The sequence below is a fragment of the Tenrec ecaudatus genome, chromosome 14, assembly GCF_050624435.1.
Source record: "Tenrec ecaudatus isolate mTenEca1 chromosome 14, mTenEca1.hap1, whole genome shotgun sequence".
Lineage (NCBI taxonomy): Eukaryota > Metazoa > Chordata > Mammalia > Afrosoricida > Tenrecidae > Tenrec > Tenrec ecaudatus.
Genome location: NC_134543.1, coordinates 112,300,056 through 112,323,751, shown reverse-complemented (window position 1 = coordinate 112,323,751; position 23,696 = coordinate 112,300,056). Strand labels below are relative to the sequence as shown.

Genomic DNA, 23,696 nt, shown 5'->3' with positions numbered 1-23,696 from the left:
TATGAAGAAAATAAGTTTTTAAATTATTGCTTAAGTCAACACTTAAAGTTTGGAGATTAAATCATGATGCTTTCAATAGGGGCAAAGAAAATGTTTGCTAAAATCAAGAGACATTCTAATGAAAAGCAAATGAAGCCTTAGCAAACAGAAACAAAGGACGACTCTTTAACCTGGTCATTGGTATTCATCCAAAACCCATAGTAGACGCTGTGGTCACTGGGGAAATGCTAGAGGCAACCTTGATGAAGGAAAAGGTGGCTGCTCAGCATCCTGCTGGATGAGCTTACAGTGCAGGAAGGCTAGAAAAAGGAATGAGAGGCGGGTGACAACAGGGGTTTTGCGTAGGCTTTGTGAGTATGAAAAAGTCCGGGAGATGCTATGCAGAATCAACTAGAATAGCAGTTTTAAAATCCAGGAAGCAATTGGGATCCTATATACTACTAATAACCGCTTAGAAACTAATAGGGAAAAACTTTACATTTACAGTAGCAACCAAAACTCCAGAGGATCTAAGAATAACTCTAAGGAAAGATATGCAGGAGCTTTGTGGAGGTGACATTGAAGGACAGCAAAGGTCTGACTCGAGAGAGACGTCCAGGAATGAGAAAGTCCGTATCTTGCAGGTGCACTTTACGTAAATACAGGATGCTCGTGGAACTTGACTAGTGATGCTGAAGCTCGTATAGAAGAGTAAAGGCAAAAATAGTTAAGAGTATTTCTAAAAAAGAATAAGGTTTGTGCTTTTCCCCTATGGCCTATTAAGACTTATTAGAAGGCATCATAGCTAGGACAATGTGGTGTTGGTACTTCTAGACCCACCGCCACCGAGTCAATGTTGAGTCCTAGGGACCCCGGTGTGAGTTTCTGAGACTGGAACCGTTTACGGGAGTAGAAAGCCCAGTCTCTCTCCTGTGGAGCTGCTGGTGGTTTTGAACCGCTAACCATATAGATCACAGCCCATGTTGGTACAGACCTACGCAAAAGAAACAAAGTCAAAAGTCCAGAAGTAAACCTGTGCTGTATAGTGGTCTGGTATGGTATAATGCGGCCTAACAGCCAATCAAGGAAAGAGGAACTATTCAATGAACGGAATAAATTGTGAGGAAAGGAAGATGCCCTCTCTCCCACAAGAGGCACAAATAAACTCCAGATGAGTTAAAGCCCTAAATTGAAAAGGAAAACTTCAAAACATCTGGGAATTGTATGAGACTCGTTTACCATCCCACACGAGGAAAGGGTTTGCTTGTTGTTAAATAACAACATACAGAATCTACATCCCATAAAGGATCATGCTACGGATTGGGAAGTTCAGAATTATACTTTGCAATCAGCAGAGGATTAGCACCCAGACTGCAGTTTTTAAACTGCTACACATGAACCAGGGAAACGCATATAGTCCCAATGAGGAACGAATAAATTGAACCAGCAAGCAGGTGACAGACAAGGAAAGCCTGAATGACTAATAAACACACAAAATAATACTGCTCCGGCTCCCTCTCAATCAGGGAAATGCAAATGAAAAGAAGATACCATTTCCTGCAGGTCAGATTGGCGGAAATGAAAAGGCTGGGGGGGCTGGGGGTAACCGCGGGAGCGCTAGAGGCTGCCGCCGGGAGTGCAAATGAGTGCTGGCTGACGTGGCAGGTGGAGTCCAGGTCTGAAACCCCGGAGAGTGCTGTGCGTGCACAGGGAGACGTGTTTGTGGACTTATTTGCAGAAAGTGGGAAGAACTTCAATGGCCACCCACGGATAATACCCCAGGGTTGGGTGGAGAAAGAGGGTTGGCTTCGACAAAGGTTTACAGCAGGGGGGGCTCACACTTTTTCAGCATGCGAGCTACTTAGAAAATGATCAAGTCAAAATGATCTACCAAGTACAAAAATGCAAAACATATTTTATTCATTACATTTATTCATTAAGGCATTGAGAATTCTTTATATGTACAGTGTGCGTTTATGTGCCTTGTGGAACCGCATGCGTCCATATTACGCAACACAATTAACTATGTACACTTTTTGTCCTGACCTGAGTTTGCTCTGATGACTTGAACTGAATGGAATGAGCCAGGGATGCGTAGTCCGGACAGTAGCCGCTGACAGCCAGCCTCAAGCACACTTCCAGTGATCATCAGTCATGGTGGAGCGGTACTTGGACTTAATGATATGTATGTGGGAAAGGCTGACTCACATCAATAAGTAGAGCCGAATAATACAGTCAAGCAGGTAGCACATTTTCTCATGTTTGGGTACTTTCCCTCCGTGAGTAAATTCCAGAACTGTTCATGCGCTCTGGACTTCAGCTGGATGTGACGGGATTGATGATAGGCTTACGTCTATTTTTTTAATGCCATGCAATCTACCCGCACTAGATTTGTGAGCGACTAGTAGATCACAATCAATGTATTGAGCACCCTGGTTTACCAGCTTGGAAAGTCCCGGTGGCCGTTCTGCACTGACCAGTAGGTTAGTTGTGAGTTAGAATCAGCTCAGTTCCAGTGAGCTCTTAAAGCGGCACAATGGTTTGCACTCGACGCCCCCGTAAAGAATTTCAGTCTCGGAGACCCCCATAGGACAGTGCTACCCCGTCCCATAGGATCACTATGAGTCAGAATTGACCCAATGGCAGTGAGTGACGAGCCAAATGGTTGGCAGGTCACACCCACCCAGCGAACCTGAGCTTAAAGGCCTGGAGATGCACTCCCTTGAGAGTCAGAGCCCCACGACCGTCCTCCGGAGCAGTTCTGCTCTGTAACACGTGGGGCCACCATCAGTCAGCACTGGTCAAGGGCAACAGGTGCCCCCTGCCTTCGCTTCCTTTATTTTTTTAATATCTTTTTTGATAAGCCAATTAGATGTCTGGCCTGGATAAATGAGGAAAGCGTCGTGGTGAATGAACTGCGGCAGAAGGATTCATATAAACCAAGCTCACTGCCATCGAGTCGCTGTCCACTCAGAGAGGCCCTAGAAGGCAGACTAGACCTGCCCCTGTGGGTGTCTGAGACTGTAACTCTTTCCGGGAGTAGAAAGCCCCGTCTTTCTCCCGTGGAATGGCTGCCGGTATCACTGCTGACTTTGCGGTTAGTAGCCCAACAGGTGAACCACACTCCACCATCAGGGCCCCTGCATCAACTGGTGTGCTCGGGCACTTAAAAAATAATAATTTCATTGGGGGCTCGTACAACTCTTATCACAATCCATGCGCACATCCCTTGTGTCGAGCACATTTGTACATTTGTTGTCATCATCATTCTCAAAACATTTGCTTTCTGCTTGAGACCTTGGTATCAGCTCACTTTCCCCTCTCTCCCTGTCCCCCTCCCTCACGAACCCTTGATAATTTATAAATTATTATTTTGTCATGTCTTGCACTGAATGATGTCTCCCTTCACCCACTTGTCTGTTGTCTGTCACCCAGGGAGGGGGCTATATGTAGATCCTTCTGATCGGTTACCCCTTTGTCCCCCCACCTTTTCCTTACCCTCCTGGTATCGCTACTCTCATTATTGGTCCTGAGGAGTTTATCTGTCCTGGATTCCCTATGTTTCCAACTCTTTTCTGTACTGGTGTACATAGTCTGGTCTAGCCAAATTTGGAAGGTAGAATTGGGATCGTGATAGTGGAGTGGAGGAAGCATTAAAGAACTAGAGGAAAGTTGTATGTTTCATTGTTGCTATACTGCACCCTGACTGGTTCATCCCCTCGCCGTGACCCTTCTGTAAGGGATGTCCAGGTGCCTACAGATGTCTTTAGGTCTTCACTCTGCACTCCCCCTTGTTGTCAATGATGTGATTTTTTGTTCTTTAATGCCTGATACCAGTTCCTATCGGCACCTCGTGATCACACCAGTGGGAGTGCTTCTTCCATGTGGGCTTTGTTGCTTCTCAGCTAGATGGCTGCTCGTTTACCTTCAAGCCTTTAAGACCCCAGATGCTATCTCTTTTAACAGCCAGGCACCATCAGCTTTCTTCACCACATTTGCTTATGCACCCGCTTTGTCTTCAGCAATCGTGTTGGGAACGTTTATGGAAAGTTGAAAATCTCTCGACCTAAGCAATGAAATGTTGATGTATCCATAGGAGGAGCTGCAGAAAGGCCATGGAAAATGAAAATTAAAGATGATGGAATTTTACTTTGAACACAGAAGTTCCCTTGTACTGATAAGGTAAAAAATATAGATGAATATAGAGAGGACGGCAACACATCAGCTTCAAGAGTGGAGTTTGTTCTGGGAAGACAGAAGGAGCGAGGCAGTTGAGAACAAAGGGGACTAACTTTGAGGGGGAAAAATACTGATTTATTCAACATGGGTGATGGCAACACAAGCATGATGTTGTTGTTCAGTGTGTTGCAACTGCTTCGTGCTTTTAAAACAAGTAATTCTTCGGGGGGGGACCCCAATTGCATAATCACCATCTGAAAGTGGGCAACAATTCAAAAAGCATTTAAGCCACTATCTTTCACCTCATGAATGCAGTTTAATGGGTCTGACTAAAAGCACAGGCCTTGGGCAGACTGCTTGGATCTGAATCCCTGCTCTGCCACCTCCTGAAAAGCTAAGAGCTTGTCTGTGAACCAGAAGATTGACTCTTAGAAACTCACCCATCATATTGCAGAAGAAAGATGAAGCAATTGGGTCCCCTAAAGATTTTCATCCTTGAAACCATTGGGGGTAGCTCTACTTTGTCTGTAGGGTCTCACTGAGTCGATAGGGTCCCACTGAGTCGGCATCAGCACCATGGCAGTGGGTCTGGGGGTTTGGTTTTGTTTAGATGTAAAATTTGGGTGATGAGGATATTGGTACCTACTGCAAAGAGTTGTTGCAAATATCTGAGGCATTTCTAGGCAGACATCGTTCAGAAGAGTGTGTGTAACACAAGTGGTCTCTTATTAATACGCCTGAGTTTGACCTGCCATTCAAGAAGAGACTAGAGAAGTCAGAGAGGGAGCGACAAACAGAAGCGAGGGGCAAGAAGGAGAGGGAGCAGGGGAGCAATGGAGATCAAGAGAATAAATAAGCTTTTGTTAAAAAGGAATCATTGAAGGGAATGTTGTTTTCAGTGATGGTTGCTCATCTAATGCAGTGAGACAAAAATATCTCTCAAATAAACCAAAATTAACCTGTTGAGTTGAACATGATTCACCCCCCAGTGATTTCATAGGATGTGCTTCAGTCAGCTCCACAAGTCAGATCATCAAACACTCATTCCGTTTTCAGAGCCGGCTGTCGAGTCAGTATGAAAAACAAAATCAATTAGGTTGCTCTGTTGTAATATATAGAATCCCTTCTAAAGATGAAAGCCTTGCATGAATAGGTGGCATTGTTCTATCACATAATTAGGATACAAAGATGAATGTTCAGTCACCTTGTTAGGAGGATACAAAGATGCATGTTCAGGAGGATACAAAGATGTTCAGAGGATACAAAGATGCATGTTCAGTCACCTTGTTAGGAGGGGTTTAAAATCGATGCCTGTTTAAGGCTCTAGTTGGAGTTCAAACTGTCTCTGGTAGAGCCCCCTACTGAGAATTTGCCTTTCTGACTCAGATATATGGATTTAGAATTTATATTTCAACATCCTTAAGCATGACAAGATCTATAAGAATCTTACAGGATCACTTGGAGATCTGTTCAAACGTAGGCTCTAATTCAATATTTCTTTTCTTCTTTTTAATACCAGATTTTATTATTTTATTTTTAAATAAAACATTTTACTGCAGGCTCTTACAGCTCTTATAACAATCAATACATCAATTGTATCAATGCCATTTGTACATATGTTGCTATCATCATTTCTAAAACATTTTCTTTCTACTTGAGTCCTTGATATCAGCTCATCTTTTCTCCCTTCTCTCCCCTATCCTCCCACCCTCATGAACCCTTGATAATTTAAAAATTATTTTTATTTTCATATTTTACACCATCCTCTGTCTCCCTTCTCCTACACTTCTGTTTTTCATCCCCCTGGTATGTGTGTGTGTGGGGGGGTACATCGATCATTACGATCAGTTACCCCTTTCTCCCCCTTCCCCCCTACCCTCATATCACTACTCTCATTATTGTTCCTTAGGGGGTTATCCGCCCTGGATTCTGTGTGTCAAGAGCTCTTATTTGTGCCAGTGTACATGCTCTGGTCTAGCCATATTAATAAGATAGAACTTGGGTCATGATTGGGGGGGCGGAGGAAGCATTATAAAACTAGAGGAATGTTGTGTGTTTGGTCAGTGCTATACTGAACCCTGGATGGTTCGTCCCTTCCTTGTGACCCTTCTGTGAAGGGATGTCCAGTTGTCTACAGATGGGCTTTGGGTCTCCTTTCCAACCCTCCGCACTTGCATTGGTGTGACTGTTTGCTTTGGGTCTTCTGATGCCTGATACCTGATCACATCGACGCCTCATGATCACACGGGTTGGTGTGCTTCTTCCATGTGGGCTTTGTTGCTTCCCTGCTAGGTGGCCACTTGTTAACTTCAAGCCTTTAAGACCCCAGATGCTATCTCTTTTGATAGCCAGACACCATCAGCGTTCTTCACCACATTTGCTTTTGCACACGTTTTGTCTTCAGCAATCGTGTCTGAAAGGTGAGCATCACAGAATGCCAGGTTATTAGAACAAAGTGTTCTTGCGTTGAGGGAGGACTTGAGTAAAGGCCCATGTCCTTCTTCTACCTTAATACTTAACCTATAAGTATATGTACATAGACCTGTATCCCTATTGTTCTATATTAATATATTTACATATGTAAATGCCTTTGGTTATACCTCTATCAATGTCTTTTGTCTAATTCAATATTTCAGTGATGGAAAGACAAATTCTTGGTAGGGCCCAAACAGACTGAACTGGTTCCAAGCCCTGAAAAGACGCACTTGGTGTCCTCTTTGGCTTATCCCTCCCCCAAAAGTCATTCATGCCATTCCTGTTGTGCTTTCCCAGAGGATAAGCTAGGAATAAAAGATCCAAATGTCATGTGAAAATTGGCATTCATTGAAAATGAAGGATGACCACATCAGATCACAAAACGGAAGGATGACTGCTATATCAGGATATGACTGTCAAACCAGTGAGGATGATGGCCCAGCCGAGCTGACACATGACCTTCACCACCACCACCAGCATAATGCTTACATAGAACCTCATTTTCCCTTACCGCCGGTGATGGTTAAGGTGATGTGTCCATTTGGTTAGGCCTTGATTCTCAGCGGTTGGCAGTTATATTGTTTGGCAGTTATACAATGATGTAGCTCTCCCCCTGATGAGATCGGATACAATGTAATTACCTCCAGGTTGAGATTTGTGCTATGAGTAGCCAATCGGTAGAAAGGGAGTTTCCTCGGGTGTGACCTGTAGCCTGTATATACAGACATTTTGGTAAAGCCCGTTAGCATTTTTCATTGATCTGGTTCATCATAATCTTACCTCCAGTTCTTTTAACTTAAGCCAGCAGCCTGCCATACTGTCTGATTGGATCACTGCGTGTATCCTGCAGTGTGGCTGGGGAAAAGCTCTTACTACAAGTAGGATCGTTGCCGGCACTGCCATTTCCTTGCTGGTCGCAGGTGCCTGCGTGACTTTGGGCATCATCTTCAGACCAGTTTGATTTCTTGCCGGAGTTTTTGAATACACCAGTCCATTTTGTGAGACCTGGCTTAGGTAGAACTAGGTAACATAATCCACAAGTCTGTGGAATCAAGCAGACACATGCAGAAATAAATTAAAAACTTCTGAAATGGAGGGATAGCGTGATGTTGTACAGTGTAATGGTGGCCTCTAGAGTAATGGGACCTTCCTTTCTTTCCTCAGGATGCCAGTGAGGGGCCAAGGTCGGCCTATGGATTAGTTATTAGTACTTTCACACCCCACTGCTGGTGCCTCCAAGTCCTGGTGACCTTAAATGTAGAACCTGCAAGCTGCCTGTTTATTATAGCAGGTGGTAGAAATTTGGGGGACCCTAAGTCCTCCCAGTGAGTAGCCCTGGTGGTGCAATTGGACTGCTAATTACAACGTCAATGGTTTGAAACCACCAGCTCCTTTGCAGGAGAAAGATGAGGCTTCCTACTCCTGGAAGGAGTTATAGTCTTGGAAACCCACCAGGAAGTGAGTTGGATTGATTTTGGGAGGGCTTCCCTGCAGTAAGTGTGAGCCAGGATATCAAGAGATATAGCGTCTGGGGTCTTAAAGGCTTGAAGGTAAACAGCGGCCATCTAGCTCAGAAGCAACAAAGCCCACATGGAAGAAGCACACCAGCCTGTGCGATCACAAGGTGTAGAAGGGATCAGGTATCAGGCATCATCAGAACAAAATATCTTACCATAGGGAATGAGGGTGGGGGGAGTGCAGAGTGGAGACTCAAAGCACATCTGTAAGCAATTGGACATCCCCTTAGGCAAGGGTTGCAGGGAGGAGAGGAGCCAGTCAGAGTGCAATGTAGCAACGATGGAACACAACTTTCCTCTAGTTCCTAAATGCTTCGGCCCCACCCCCACTATCATGATCCCAATTCTGCCTTTCAAATCTGGCTAGACCAGAGGATGTACACTGGTTCAGATAGGAACTGGAAACACAGGGAATCCAGGGCACATGATCCCTTCAGGACCAGTGGTAAGAGTGGCAATACTGGGAGGGTGGTGGGAGGGTGGGTTGGAAAGGGGGAACCGATTACAAGGATCTACATGTGACCTCCTCTCTGGGGGATGGACAACAGAAAAGTTGGTGAAGGGAGACGTCAGACAGTGTAAGATATGACAAAATAATAATTTTTAAATTATCAAGGATTCATGAGGGAGGGGAAAGTGGGAAGGAGAGGGGGAAATAAGCAGCTGATACCAGGGCCTTAAGTGGAGAACAAATGTTTTGGGAATGATGAGGGCAATGAGTGTACAAATGTGCTTCACACAAAGGATGAATGGATGGATTGTGATAAGAGTTGTAGGAGTCCCAAATAAAGTGATTGTTGTTTTTTTTTTAAGTGTGAGCCAGGAAAGAAGTCTCCAAGGCAAACTGCTCCCTTGAAAAGTTTGGGAGGAGCCAGACCCAAGAAGGCCTTGATGATGTGCTGAGCTAACCCCCAGGCAAAAGATCCACCCCTACCCTCCCAGATGATCTATTTTATAGTGATGCCTTCCAGATATCCAAAAATATCTGTCTTGAGCTCCGGGAGTGCTCGCTTACTTACGCACAAAGAGGAACGAGCCAACCAAAGGCATTTTTCATAAACATCTAAGCTTTGATCATTCCCCCTCAGATGGAGGGGCGATTGAGGCGCTTGCTTGCCCCCAGCACAAAGGCCCCACCTTATCTCTTGGCATTGTCTTGCCATCCAAGATCCCCCAGTTCCGCACTCTTGCTTTAATACCCCAGAGAAAGATAGAGGCCACCGTTTGATACGAAAAGGAAAAAAAAATGTTTTCTAGTTTTGTTCCCCTGGAAATTCAACAATTCAGTTATTTCTTCTGGAAACTGCAACTGTGTTCCATTTGCCTTTCAAAACACTGTGAAATTTCTGAATAGTTATGTCCCCCCAGCTTCTAAGGGCCAACCAAGAAAGACAACAAGATGGTTGGTCATAGATAGCCCACCCAACCAAGCCCTTCCTCGTCATACACTCAGGAAGCAGGAAAGGATGTGGAAAGTGGGCGGGCTGGGGGCAGGGGGACTATCCGCTGTAGAAGATGGGAGTCCCCAGTAGGGATTTGACAGATCCAGGTAGCTTTTCTGGATAGTTAAGCAGATGAACAGAAAGCTGCGTGCTCATTCTGAAATGTCAAGTTCAAAGTAGCTTGTGAAGCTGCCTTGTCTGTGGAAGCTTGTTCAAAGCTTTCTCCCTCCATCGGCCCAGGTGAATGACAGAAACTTGGTTTACTAGTTACATGAAAGAGAGTTGAGCTAAGGAGGTAAATAGCTGGAGGTAGGACACACTCCCTGCGAGACATTCCTGCTGACAAGGCACATGGAGCGACACTAGAGCCCTGCAGCTGAAGGAGCCACGTGAATACTCCTACCAGCGCTAAGATGCTTCCACTGCCACTGGATCCACAAGACTTCCCACCCACTGGCCTGTGATCTTCCTGCATTCAGCATCATTGTATGTGTTGCCTGAATCTGAAGAGGACTTTATAGACTGGTATCAGCTACATGGGCTAATATCAGACTTAGGGACTTGATCTGGACTGGGCTGGGATGTTTTCTCAATATTCAATTGCTCTTGAATATAAAGCTCTTTCTATATGAGTGTCAATGAATTTGTTCCTCTAGTCTACCCGGACTAACACACTTGGTCACCATGACTGCCCTCTGCCCAGGTGCTGACCCCTCCTCACTTCTCTGAACCTCAGATCCCCCGCCTTGCCTGGGGCTCCTGATTCATTTATTGCAGAGTGCTTGTCTTGGGGTACCATCTCCACTCCTCACTCCTACCTACTGCTCTGAGCTCATTCCCTTTCCTGTTGACATCGAAAGCTGTTCTCAGAGGTGAGGTGGGAACTGTCCATGTGCAACTGCGACACAGGTCATGTCCCAGTTCATGATTTTGACACAGCTGTCCTTCCTGGTGAACAAGTGTCCCACACACTCCTTCCCGAGACGCCACGCCCTTCCAAGTTCCCAGCATCGGCCGTGCCTGGCCTATCTTTGGACACGTCCTCAGGGGCCGTGTTCTCAGATCCTTGCCTTCAGATTCCTTTCATGTGAACGCTTCCATCCATGTTGGTTTGAGGATAACCCCCGTGGCTCCCCGCCTCAGGGTGGATTTCACAGCTTCCTCGATCTTGTCTCGAGTGCTGGAGGTGAACTCTACTATCGCCTCGTCATCCTCTCCCTTTCTCAGAGAATCTGCAGTACGGCGGACAGCCCCGCCACCTTTCCTGGTTGGGAATGGGACTTTGGCTCAAACATGGCTGAGAGACATGGTGCTGGCTAAAACGACCTTTTTAAAGCTGTGTCAGGAGCTCTGGTGGCATCGTAGTTATGTGTTGGGCTGCCAACCCCAAGGCCAGCCGTCTCCATCCACCAGCTGTTCCTTGGGAGAAGGATGAAGCTTTCCATAAAGAATTAAATTCTCAGAAACCCACCAAGGCAATTCCAGCCCGCCCTGTAGGGTCTCTGTGAATGGGAAAACACCCTAGAGCGGTGAGTTTGAGTTTTAGGGATTTTTGTGGATAGGAAGAATTTTTGCCAAGTCCTATCCTAGATCTTTCAGTGTTTCTCTAAAGAAGCATGTGTCTATTGGGGAGGCCTGTTTTTCCAAGAATCCCAGGTGTACTCCCAACCTTGATTCCCCAAGTTCGACTCAGCTGCTTGCTCTCAGCCTGCAGTGTCCCTCCTGGTGGGTCACCAATGGGGTTCCTTGGCAGAAGTCTCTTCCTCAGTGCACACACTAATCCGTAAGTCATGTGTTCCATGATATCTGCACATGGGAAACCATGGGGTCTCCCCACACCTCCCCCCAGGGACCCCTGGAAGCTGCAAAAGTCTTCTATTGACCACAGTGTCGTGATGTAATTTCTCTCAACCATGTCCCAGCATTTCTGATAATGTGCACCACCCACTGTTGGTGGACGCTATTGTTGCTAGGTGCCATTGAGTCAGTTATGACCCATAGCCACCATCAACAAATGGATGGATGGATGGATGGATGGATGGATGGATGGATGGATGGATGGATAGATTAGATAGATAGAAAGATAGATAGATAGATAGATAGATAGATAGATAGATAGATAGATAGATAGATAGATAGATAGGATGGATGGATTAGATATATGGATGGATGGATGGATAGATGGATGGATGGATGATAGATAAATGGCTTTTGTTTTTTCATTCATTCTAAGTCCAGTAAGTGTGGGAAGTAGTAGATGAAATGAAACTAGACGAATGTCCTTACTGCAGGGCTTCTCAAGGCCTGCAGCGAGTGAACAGGCCTAAGCTCTCTGGTTGCATGGGGTGTCGGCGTCTGCAGACTGACTGTCCTGCCCTGCAGGATGCACACCGGAGCATGCTGTCATAACCAGGGGACCCTTCCTGCAACACGCCCCAACAACTTAGGGCATGTGTGATTTACTGAGCGACTTCCAACGAGTTTGATAATGACAGTCTGGGGTAGCCTGATGGAATCTACTGTTTGTTCATAAAGTTTTCCTGGGGTTTTGATAAGTTTCTGTGAGATCTCACCATGGACGCCTGTGTCACAAGTCCCCCTGTAGAGAAATAGCATCTTCTTAGACTAGCAAGTGACTGGAAACGTAACAGGACTAACACCCAGGGCCTTTGTGGCTTGGGGGAAATTACCAGCCTAGAGCCATGACTCAAAACTACTTCCCAACCTCCTGGCAATGCCCATCCACCCACACTCACGTCCACCTTCCTGGCCCATGGGGATGCCCCAAACTGTTCCCACTCAGGCCAGTTTGAGATGGGTGATTTTTTATGCTTCTGTATTTTTTTTTTTTTGTCTATTTCTTGCCTCACTGCAGGACCATATATTCCCTCAGAGTAGGACCCAATTAAATCCTTTTGGACAGACTCCCCCAGAATACTTTATGTAGACAAGAATGGATAGTTGAATGCTCAACAGTTACAGAGAACAGGAACCAATGGTAAACTCTAGGCTTTAAAAGCCAATGTGGCCACACGGCCGGACCGCTTCCCCGAGAAGGTGATTGAACCTTAAACTCGGGGGGGGGGGTGTCATCTTCTTCCACCCTTGACTGTTTTCCCTCTGTTACTTCTCTGCCCTTCAGTTCTCATGTCCTCAGTATGCACCAACTTGTCCGGAACTTTCCTGATTTTAGCACGGAAGGTCCTCTGCCCGGACTGCTTCTCAGCCTGGGCACAACTCGATCGTGGGTCACCCCACTGAGGAGCCCAAGGGAGCCCAATCTCTGATCAGATTCATTGGGACATGTTCCCTCATAGCCTCGCTCGTCTCTGGGAGATGGACAAAACCCCTCACGGTGTTAAGAACTATCTTTAAAGTCACATTACAGAAAGACCGCATGGCTTTTCTTCCCCCAGTGTTTCCTAGCCTTACGTTTTTGGACGCCCGACTAGCATCTCCTGCCGTGGATGCTCTTTCCCTACAGAGCTGCCCTCTGACCGGCAGCGTGAGCAGTCTGACCCGAGAGCCCAGGCTTTCCGCGATGTCATGCAGATGTGAGCGTTGGGAGGGGATTGGCTGCGAGATCCAAACTGCTCTCTCCAACTTCCATGCATACTTTTCTCCGAGCGCATATCTGCCTGAGAAGAAACCTGAGACCAAAGCGTGGCGACTCTCGCTTCTTTTCCCTGTCGCTGTCATGAGGCTGCCGCCATGAGAGCAGGCAGGTGCCGTATCACCCGAGGTGCAGAACCCCCCTGGCCCAACCAGGAGCCCGCGTACAACGCGGGTGTTAGGGGTATCTCCTTTAAATAAGGCAACCTCACCCATCTCCACGAGAGGTGCATTTCTAATGGCTTTATTTTTAATGTTCACTAAGTATCTAAATTATAATCTCATCGAAATGATCATGATAACCCAGAAGAAATCTTTTATATGCTTGGTGCTCATCAGAACATTATTTTCACTTAACTCAGATTGGTGTGCGTTCTTTAGTTGTATAGAATTAAGAAGTGACCAAATCAAATATTTTCAAGCTCGAAAAATAACATGCGGGGGCATCCAGAAGCTCATGGAAAAAGTGGAGCTTTAAACTTAGTGGAATCTTCTCAGGAACTAAGAAGCCCCGCCTACTAGGCCCCCTCATGGTGGGGATGGAAAATGGTATGTGGGATGTGGCGGGGGGTTGGGGGGAGACCAGAGTTGTGGGTCCTCAAAAAGTTAACCATAGGATTGTCATATGACCAACCTAGCAACCCCAGCCCTCGTTGTAGACCCAGAAGGGAAGGTCGCCATGACGATGGGATGTTCCTGCATCACTGTTCACAGCAGGCCAAAGGTGGGACCAAGCAAAATGCCCATCCGATGACCAGTGGGTATCAACGTGTGATGCGTATGCCCCATGAACTACTTACTACTCAGCCACAAAAAGAAGGCGCGTCCTGGTGCAGACCACAGAGGGGAGGAACCTAGAAAGCATCACACTGAGCAAAGAAAGTCACAAGAGGACAGACATGACGGGATCACAGTTACATGGCATTAGTGCAATATGTAAGAACTAGCTCACTGCCATCAAGTCAACTCTGACTCATAGCAGCCCCATGGAAATCTTGATGGGAGCAGAAAGCCTCCTTGGTGAATTCGAACTGCCAACCTGGTGGTTAGCAGCATGCCGTGTGGCCCCCTATGCTGCGGGGGCTCCATGGTGAGCAACATACAGAAACCACAAAGGTCCCCAGGGGTAGAAGGAGGGCCAAGGGGGCAGTTCTTACTTGGGGCCATGGAGTATGGACATGTTAATGGTCTTAAAGTACCTTGGGAAAGGAAAGGATGCAAGAGGAGTTTCACAACTTAAAGGATATAATAATCAACGTCACAGAATTGCACATGTAATTGTTGAGCTGCCATATGTTTTGTTCTGTATGTTTTCGCCACACGTTAAAAAACATTCTGTGGGTAGAAGGGCCCAATCAGTTACCATAGGGTGGATTTTAACTCTTGGCATCCTGATGCGTGTCAGCATAGAACCATGCTCCCTAGGGTGTTCAGTGGGTGGTTTTTTGTTTTGTTTTGTTTTTCGAAGTAGATGGCCAGGTCTTTATTCTGGGTACTTTGGAGTGAAGTCAAACCTCCACCTTTCGATCAGAGCCAAGCTCATTAGTTAATGGTACTACCCAGGAACTCCACTGCGCCCGAATAAACGCATGTTGGCTGGTTTTCCAGAGAGCCTTTAAAAGTGCCTTAGTCACACAGTTTTTAGGAACTGAGACTACAAAGATATGACTTTTTTTTAAATTCCCTAACGGATGCACCTCCATTGCATTAGCCGCATCCAAATCATCTGCCAGAGGAGGCATACGCAGATGCTCAGTGACAGGGCCATTAGTCAAACTTATCTTTAAGCTTCTGCTTTGGACTTCACTTCAAAGCACACAGCACAATCTTTGAACCTCCTTAATGCTTGCAAATATTTGTCTTTGGAGGACAAATTTGATTTTTCCTCCCCTTGGAGCAAAGGTCATTCCTACAGAGATCACTTGGTAGGCGATAAAACTGGAGGGGGAATGTCTGCTGCAAACTCTGGAAGTGTCTGTCGGGAAGTTGGAGCTGTTTCTTTTTTTAAAAAACAACATTTTATTAGGGGCTCATACAACTCTTATCACAATCCATACATACATCAATTGTATAAAACACATCTGTACATTCTTTGCCCTCATCATTTTCAAAGCATTTGCTCTCCACTTAAGCCCTTGGCATCTGGTCCTCTTTCTCCCCGCTTCCCCCTCCCTCATGAGCCCTTGATAATTTATAAATCACCATTCTGTCATATCCTACCCTGTCCAGCGTCTCCCTTCACCCCCTTTTCTGCTGTCCGTCCCCCAGGGAGGAGGTCACATGTAGATCCTTGTAATCAGTTCCCTCTTTCCAACCCACTCACCCTCTACCCTCCCAGTATCACCCCTCACACCCCTGGTCCTGAAGGGATCATCCGCCCTGGATTCCCTTTGCCTCCAGCTCCTATCTGCACCAGTGTACAACCTCTGCTCTATCCAGACTTGCAAGGTAGAATTCGGATCATGGTAGTTGGGGTGGGTGGGGAGGAAGCATTTAGGAATTGGAGGAAAGCTGTATTCTTCATCGGTGCTACATCGCACCCTGACTGACTCATCTAGTTGGAGCTTTTTCATAGCAAAGACGAGACGGGAGCTGCTGTTAATTCCTTGTGCACCATCCATGAAGAATGGGTTTACTCTTGGCTCTGAGGTCTAAGGGAAAACCCCAGGCATGTGAGGTTCACCTGGCTGTGGAGATTGTGTGGTCTCTTAACTTGGGGGACAGGGCTTCCTGGGGTGATGGGTGCCCAAGAAGCCTGTTGCTTGAGTTCTGCTGATTCCAAAGCAGCCACTCCAGACCATGCCCAGCAAGGACCAGCAGGGCCAGAAGAAGCCCTGGAACAGGAGGGGTTGCTGATTGGGGAAGACGTGGCTGAAGTTGCACTGCGGGACCTCTCGGGGAGAGGGCGAGGCACGCAGGGGGCGTGTCAGGGCTCTGTTTAACTGTGTTTCGAGTGTTTATTGAGTCTGAGTCTGAGAGGCTGGGGCTTCTAGAGATTAATCACTGACCACAGGGAGAGCGGGTATATGGAGAGCAGAGAGGGTGGGATGCAATATGTGGAGATCCTGGGCCAAAGAGAGCAAACACTGGGAAATCTGGCCATCCGCCTGCCACTTCGGTGTGGTCACAGAACACTGGCTGGGGCGAGAGCCAGTCCCGGGGCTCTGTGACCTCTTAGAGGACCCTCAAGATGTTTACTGAGGAAAATCGGGTTTCTTAGTATAAATTTCCTCTGCACTGCAATTCATTGCTTTATAATTCTATTGAAATATGAGGGTGAGCCAAAAAAGAAATACGATTGGGTTTCCAGTTTATAGCTGCACAGACTTATTCCAAATCAAACCTGCTTCAGTCTGTCTCTGCAGTCGGTGGATGGCCACAGACAAGTGCTCTCTGGAAGACACTTGTCTTAGTCTTGTTGAGGTGCCTTCCAAAAAGAGAGAGATTTGTTGTGCCAGAGGGAAAAATTATTTTGAAGCCCAGGGAGTTAATGTCACATTTTTAACACAGCTTAAGTGGACATCGTCTCAAGTCACGGAAGCTTGCAACAAGCCTATGAGATTGCTGCCCCCCCACACACACACACAACAACAACAACTTCTTTTATATGGATTAAGTGCTTAAAGGATGTCGGGTAGATCTCACAGATGAATTCAAGGCAGAGAGGTTAGTTCCTGAGGCTACATTGAGGGGGTTATCTGTGGATTCCAAGGGGGGCAATCTCGGAAAAGTTTCCCTGGGAGGCACAGGATGATCCTGGAGACCTATTAGGAAGACATTTTAAGAAAAGCCAAGGAAGCTGCTCCCAGGAATTGTTTCCATCACCATAGTGCCCTGCGCATTTCCTGAGTACAGTGCTGGCACACCATACCCTAACCCCTCCCGTCCTGACCTTGCTCCTTCAGGTGTCTTTTTGTTCCCCAAACTCAAAGAATGGGGGACAGGCACGCGGTCTGAGGCCCTGGAGAGTGCCAGCGCTGCTCTTTGGACCGTGAAGGTCAGCGCGCAGGCTGCTTTGGGGAAGGGCCAGAGAGATGGAAACGCTGCCTTTTCGGAGTGGATCGCCCAGATGGAGGATGCGCCAAGAAACCCCGCTTCATGTTTTGATCTTTTTGTTTAAGAAAGGTTTCTATGGTTTTGTAATAATACTTCCTGGCTTCTCCCATTTCTCTGGTCTTTTCTTCATAGCTATCTGTTCCACTGCTCTGACCGGAGCGAGGTGCTGTGGGAGATATTGTGCCTGCTCTCAGGCAGCTTGACCCACCTTGGGAAGATAAGTCTAGAAGTCAAGCTCCACTCACATGCCAACCATGTCAGTCTGGGTAGACTAGAAAAACAAATCCAGAGGCACTCATATGTGTGTGAGAAAAGGCTCTTTATATAAAAGAGTGATTGCATATTAATAAAACACCCCAGCCCAATCCAGATCAAGTCCATAAGTCCGATATTAGCCCATATGTCCGACACCAGTCTATAAATTCCTCTTCACACTCATGCAACACATGCAATGGAAGATCACAGGCCAGTGGGTGGAAAGTCTTGTGGATCCAGTGGCGGTGGAAGAAGCTCAGCGCTGGCACAGGTCCCTGGCTCCATCAGCGTAGCTCCATGTGACTTGTTCAACAGGAATGTGTAGCAGGAAGATAAGTAGAGCAAGTATCTGGCCTCCAGTGAGCTCTTTATTTCCGTGATGCCTCCAAATGAGGTCATCAAGCTGCTACTTGATTGACAGGCTAGACTCCACCCCCTCATTGATAGGAGATTATGTAACTGCCACACAAACTCTAGCCAGTCGTTGGCTCCATGTATTGAATCAATCCAAAATGCTCGTCTGCATTGCCGCATGCGCAGAGCCACGCCGCCCTGTTAGCTCTGCTCTGTGGGCCCCGGTCTCAGCTGCCCGTGGCCCCAGCAGCCATGGTGAGCTGTGTCCAGCAGAGCACCCCTGGCAGGAGGAGAAAGCACCTGAGAAGATAAGATCACAGGGCTCAGTTTATAAGTGTTGTGTAAACTTGCTGTTGTTGGTGTTTTGTATTTCTGTTTTTTATTTTCCCTGCCGGGTACTGTGTGTATGGTGACTGCGGATGTGTGTTTTGGTGTATTGGAAACTTTCCATCTTATTCACGAAATCTGTTCCATGTTTTAAAAGCCCTTGATTAAAGAAGACATTTTTATAACCCAAAATAATAATAAAATAAAATGCCACCAGTTGTAAATGCCATTAAGTTATATGTTCTTAAAGTAAGAAGGGAGCCCTGGTGGCATAGTGGTTACATATTGGGCTGCAATCCATGAGGTCAGCAGTTGAAAGCCATCAGCCACTTCCCGGGACAAAGATGGGGCTTTCTACTACTCTACACAGTCACCGTCTCAGACATGTACAGGAGTCGTTCTGCTCTGTCCTATGGGGTCGCTATGAATCAGCATCATCTCGATGGCAGTGAGGGCAAGAAAGGAGTCTCTGAGTGGTGCATACACTTAACGCACTCATTATTGAGGCCCACTTGCCCTGTACCACCTCCTGTAGTTCAAGTCCATCCACACGCACTTTGGAAGAAAGATCTATTTCTCGGAAATCGGCATTGAAAACCCTGGCATACCCTGTAGGGGCACTGTGAGTCGGAGTAGCCTCAACGGCAACTGATGAAGAAGAAATTTTAAAAAATAAATGCTATCCATCAAGTTAAGAACCATTGCTTTTTTTTTTAATTCCTTAGAATTTTATTTGCTAGTTACTGAAAGAGCTATTCGAGGTGCATCTGGATATAGCTTTGTTCTGCTTTGTTTTAGTCCACTGCTCTCGTTCATTCAATGAGAGGAAAATAACCAGCAAAATAAAAAATTTCCTTAGGGCTTCTTTCCATTCACAGCCCGACTCTTCTGAGACGTTCGCTACTTAAAGTCATTGGCGGGTCTTCCACGTGGTGCCGTCTCTGGGTCACCAGGAGCTCTGACGAGGCGATACTTCATCCAGGAGTGCTTTAGCATTGCTTCCGGGCTTTTCTTCCATCGCACTGACACCTGACCTCTAAATTGATGTGCGCCCAGGTTACTAGCACTGTAGCACAACTGCTACCTTGCAACAAGGATTGTAAGACACGGTCCAGTTTCCAAGGTGTCCAAGTGAAAGCATATATTTAAGGCTAAGAAATCCATGACTCAGTCCAAAGGCCGCCATGATCAAGACCCGCGTCTACTAAGGGAATGGGGCTGGGTATGGGGCCTCCTTTTTGCCATGAAGCAACCCCTTCTCCTGTGTGCTTCACACGGCTGCGTTATTTTGAGTGTGATGGCAGTTGTAAAGGTAGTAGCATTGGGAAGACCTGGTGGGTCTAAAACAGTGGGTGTTGGCTTGAACAAGAAGAAGGCGCTTCTCCCTGCAGCGGAGAGAGGAGCTTAATCACAGTTTAGAAAGTTCCAAAATGGAAACGTGTGGTGAGGATTCTGGGGTGGGGGTTGTAGGATATAAAGGCATTACATATGTGCTCTGTAACCATCAGCTCAAGTTCGGGTTTCGTTTCCCGAACGATCATAAGGGGTTCTCACATTTCTACAACTCTTTGTTTTCTTTCTTTGCCATAGGTCCCGATGTGTTTAGTTCCAAGAGCCTTGCCCTTCAAGCCCAGAAGAAGATTCTGAGCAAATTAGCTAGCAAGACTGTGGCCAACATGCTGATCGACGACACCAGCAGCGAGATCTTCGATGAGCTCTACAGGGTCACCAAGGAGCACACCCGCAACAAGAAAGAAGCCCACAAGATCATGAAAGACTTAATCAAGGTGGCGATCAAAATCGGGATCCTCTACCGAAACAGCCAGTTCAGCCCGGAGGAGATGGTGATCGTGGAGAAGTTCAGGAAGAAGCTGAACCAGACCGCCATGACCATGGTCAGCTTCTATGAGGTGGACTACACCTTTGATAAGAACGTGCTCTCCAAGCTTCTGCATGAGTGCAAGGACCTGGTGCACGAACTGGTGCAGCGACACCTGACGCCCAGGAGCCACGGGCGTATCAACCACGTCTTCAATCACTTTGCCGACACGGAGTTCCTCTCCACCCTTTACCGCCTGGATGGGGACTCTAGGCCCAGCCTCAAGAGGATTTGCGAGGGGATCAATAAATTAATAGACGAGAAAGTCCTGTGAATGCCTCCCCACCCCACCACAACCCCCGCTGGACTTGGCTGCTTGCAGGTTACAGCGCAGCGCCCTCTGTGGTTTGAGTGCGAGTCAAGACACAACAAGAAACGCTTGTGGAAGATGCTGATGTTCTGTCCTGTGCATCCCTCTGACGCTGAGCTGTGAGCAGGCGTGTGTGTCCCCTGAGCTCCCTGAGGAGGTCCGTGCTTCGCCTCCCCTTGATTTGCAAGCTCGCTGGGCACCTCATCTACTCTGAGCACAAAGGCTGCTCTGCATACCCTGAAGTCCGTCCACCGGCTCAGCCTGCACAGTGGGAGGACCTCTGGGCCAGTAGTCAAGACCTCCTCCACCAGTGACAACCCTGTCCTCTGGACCCTGGAACGGAGATGCCTGCCCACCCCACTGAGCTTGCACACACATATGCACACACACACCTCCCACGGCTGTTGTGAGGAGCAGATGAGATCGTGTATACTCATACCTTTCAAAATTCTTAACGTGAGGTCTTACTGTGTTCTCTTCTGAGTGTGCAAGAGTGAAACCTAGCTCTTGGCTATTACGCAGCAGAGAAGAAAAGAGCAATAGTATCCAATGAGCTTGGTTTGCCCATCTGTCTCTGAATGTTCTATTTCAAACAAAATCAAAAGTTGCAAACCTGGAAGATGTTTTTCAAAGCCCCTCCCCCACCCTTGGTGGGTTTTAGAGGTACAGGATTATGATTCTGCTGAGGGAGGTTTCCCATAGGGACACCAGAGGATGGAGGAGAGTGTGTCACCCATAACACAGAAGCAGAAAAGCCCCGTGCCTGGCGCAAGGACACGCACCCACGCACCCACCCCCACACACACATACACCGTCTCAGAAGCACTGTGCACAAATCAGAAGAAAGGTTGGTTTATTCCAGGAAGTACTAGAGAATCAGGCAGAATGAATCCCTACCCATCGCCCTTGACCTTTCTTGGTTATTTTGTGCTGTCTCCTCTGGTTTGTTAATAAATTGAAATGACCCTTCAAACAAGAGGTCTTGGAGTGGTGATTCAAAAATCAAACCTCTTGGCGTTAGACATGGAGTTCGGAGTAGTGGGTTTGGAAGGAAGAAGGAAAGGAGAAGCGAGACCCACGGGCGCCTCAGCCATAACAGGAAGTGGCTTCAGGGGATGGGGTGGGGAGTGCACTTGGGGTGTGGTATGGAGAGAGCCAGCACACAGGCAGGGGAATCACCCACCAGCCACCGTCTCTGGAGGGATGATGGCCAGGCTTTCACACCAAGGCTTCTACCATCTTCCCTTTGAGTTATGTCTATTTCCTTACAACATCTGCAAGTTACCACGTTTGAGACCTGCTCCCCCTTGCAGGCCTCTTGCTCCCCAGTGTGCCTCTCTTTCACCGGAAGACAATGTGGAAATGCCATATCATTGCTCAGCCACGTGGCTTCTTCACCGTTCTGCCCCCACCAGGAGCACAAGGAGACGGCTGTGGGAGGGTGTCATATCGCATCCACGGGACCTGCCCTGGGAGCCACAGCCCAAGCAAGATCCTCCAGCTGCCATCAAGTCAAGTCTGACTCACGACAACCCCATGTGTGTGTCAGAGTAGAACTGGGCACCACAGGGTTTTCAAATGCATTCTTTCTCAAAAGTCCATACCCAGCCTTTCTTCCAAAAGGACACAGACCTCCATCCTCTCATCAGCAGTGGTAACTGAGTTTCAGGCCAGTCCATGGAATCTCAGCTTCCCTGTCCTGGTCAATTCCAATACCAGTTCCTCCAGACCGCCCTTTTTCTCCCATCCCATTCTCCCAGGGCCACGCCCGCTGGCACTGGTTCCTCCTCTCATCACTATTACCTGGGGGCCAGATCAGTGGGTTTACCAGTCCCTTCTCTATTTCTTAGGTTTGGTCATCTGATGGAACAACTCACAAAATTGAGGGGGAAGACTTTATAATTTTTTAAAATCCAACAAAAGGGGTGGGGGTGGCTCAAGGAGGGGACTTAAGAGCTCCGGAGGCAGAGCTAGTTATGAGTTGGGCTTCTAAATGCAAGGTCAGTTCAAAACCACCAGCTTCACACAGGCTCCTGGTGGCCACAAGAGCACCATGGGAGAAAGATGAGGCTTTCTATTCCCATCATATTTGCACTCTTAGGAACTCATGAGAGTACGTTCTCTGTCCTATAGGGTCGATAAGAGTCGGGATCAACTCAATAGATGTGAATCTGGTTAGGGTCAGGGTAGCAACCTCAACACAGAGCTCCCTCTTGCAGGGCAGATGTTCATTCTCTCCAGCTTGGAAGCTCCAGTAAACCTCCATCTTCCAAGGTCTTTATTGGCCTTGCCACATGACCATCTGAGCCTTCATCAGTGTTGGCCCTCACTCATCAACCTCAGATGTGATCAAACTCTCAGGAAGCGGAACCACAGGGAAATTCATTTACAGCAGAAGGTTCCACATCTCCCAGCAGTTGAGCTGTTCACCTTTTGCATCATGCAGGGACTCCCAGCCAGGTAGAGCTTCTGCTCTTGTCTTAGATAGAGGTCTTGCTTATTAGGGGAAAGACTTGTACAAGAACTTTCCTCAGTAAAGACCATCTAGTATTCCTGAAAGATGATGGTGGAGGGCAGGTAGGGGGTTGAGTTCCAAAAAGAGTTTTTAGGCCTTTTTGTTAAATTGCAATAACTTATTCACTCTATACACCATGAAGCATGTAGTGATGATGAGCTAATAGCCACTGATGCCACCTAATTTCAGGGTCCGGTGTCTCCATGTCTCAAATGCTGTTAATGATGATTGTCACCTCAAGCGAAAGAAAGCCATTGAGTTTAATGGGTTTTCCAAACTATGCCTGGCAACTGCTATGGGTCTGCAGGGCACCTCAGGGGCTTCAAGGGCTAAAGTTATCATTGGTGAAACACACCGCTACAGCATATGAAGGGAGGCTCGCAGTAAAGGTGTGTTAGTCCGGGTTGACTAGAGAAACAAATTCATAGACACTCAGATGTGTATAAGAAAGAGCTTTATATAAAGAGTAATTGTACATTAAGAAAACAGCCCAGCCCAATCCAGATCAAGTCCATAAGTCCAACATTAGCCCATATGTCCACTACCAGTCTATAAATTTCTCTTCACACTCAGGCTACACATGCAATGACACCAAATGCAGGAAGATCACAGGTCACTGGGTGGAAAGTCTGGTGGGCCCAATGGCAGTGGAAGCATCTCAGCACTGTCAGGGGTTTCCACATGGCTCCTCCAGCTCCAAGGCTGTGACTCTATCAGGGTAGCTCCATGTAACTTGTCATCAGGAATGTCAAGCAGAGAGACTGTGTCCCACCCCCAGGGAGGAAGACAGGTGTTC

General features: G+C 47.1%; 1 protein-coding gene across 1 annotated transcript in view; it reads left to right on the top strand.

Moving 5' to 3' along the window:
- Window positions 1–21,345, top strand: part of TNFAIP8L3 (TNF alpha induced protein 8 like 3) — a 50,368-nt gene extending 29,023 nt beyond the window's left edge. The window contains exon 2 of the mRNA XM_075530794.1: window positions 19,787–21,345. Coding sequence (XP_075386909.1) covers window positions 19,787–20,349 — 563 coding nt within the window. The 3' untranslated portion in view covers window positions 20,350–21,345. The remainder of the gene's footprint in view (window positions 1–19,786) is intronic.
- The last annotated feature ends 2,351 nt before the right edge of the window (window positions 21,346–23,696 follow it).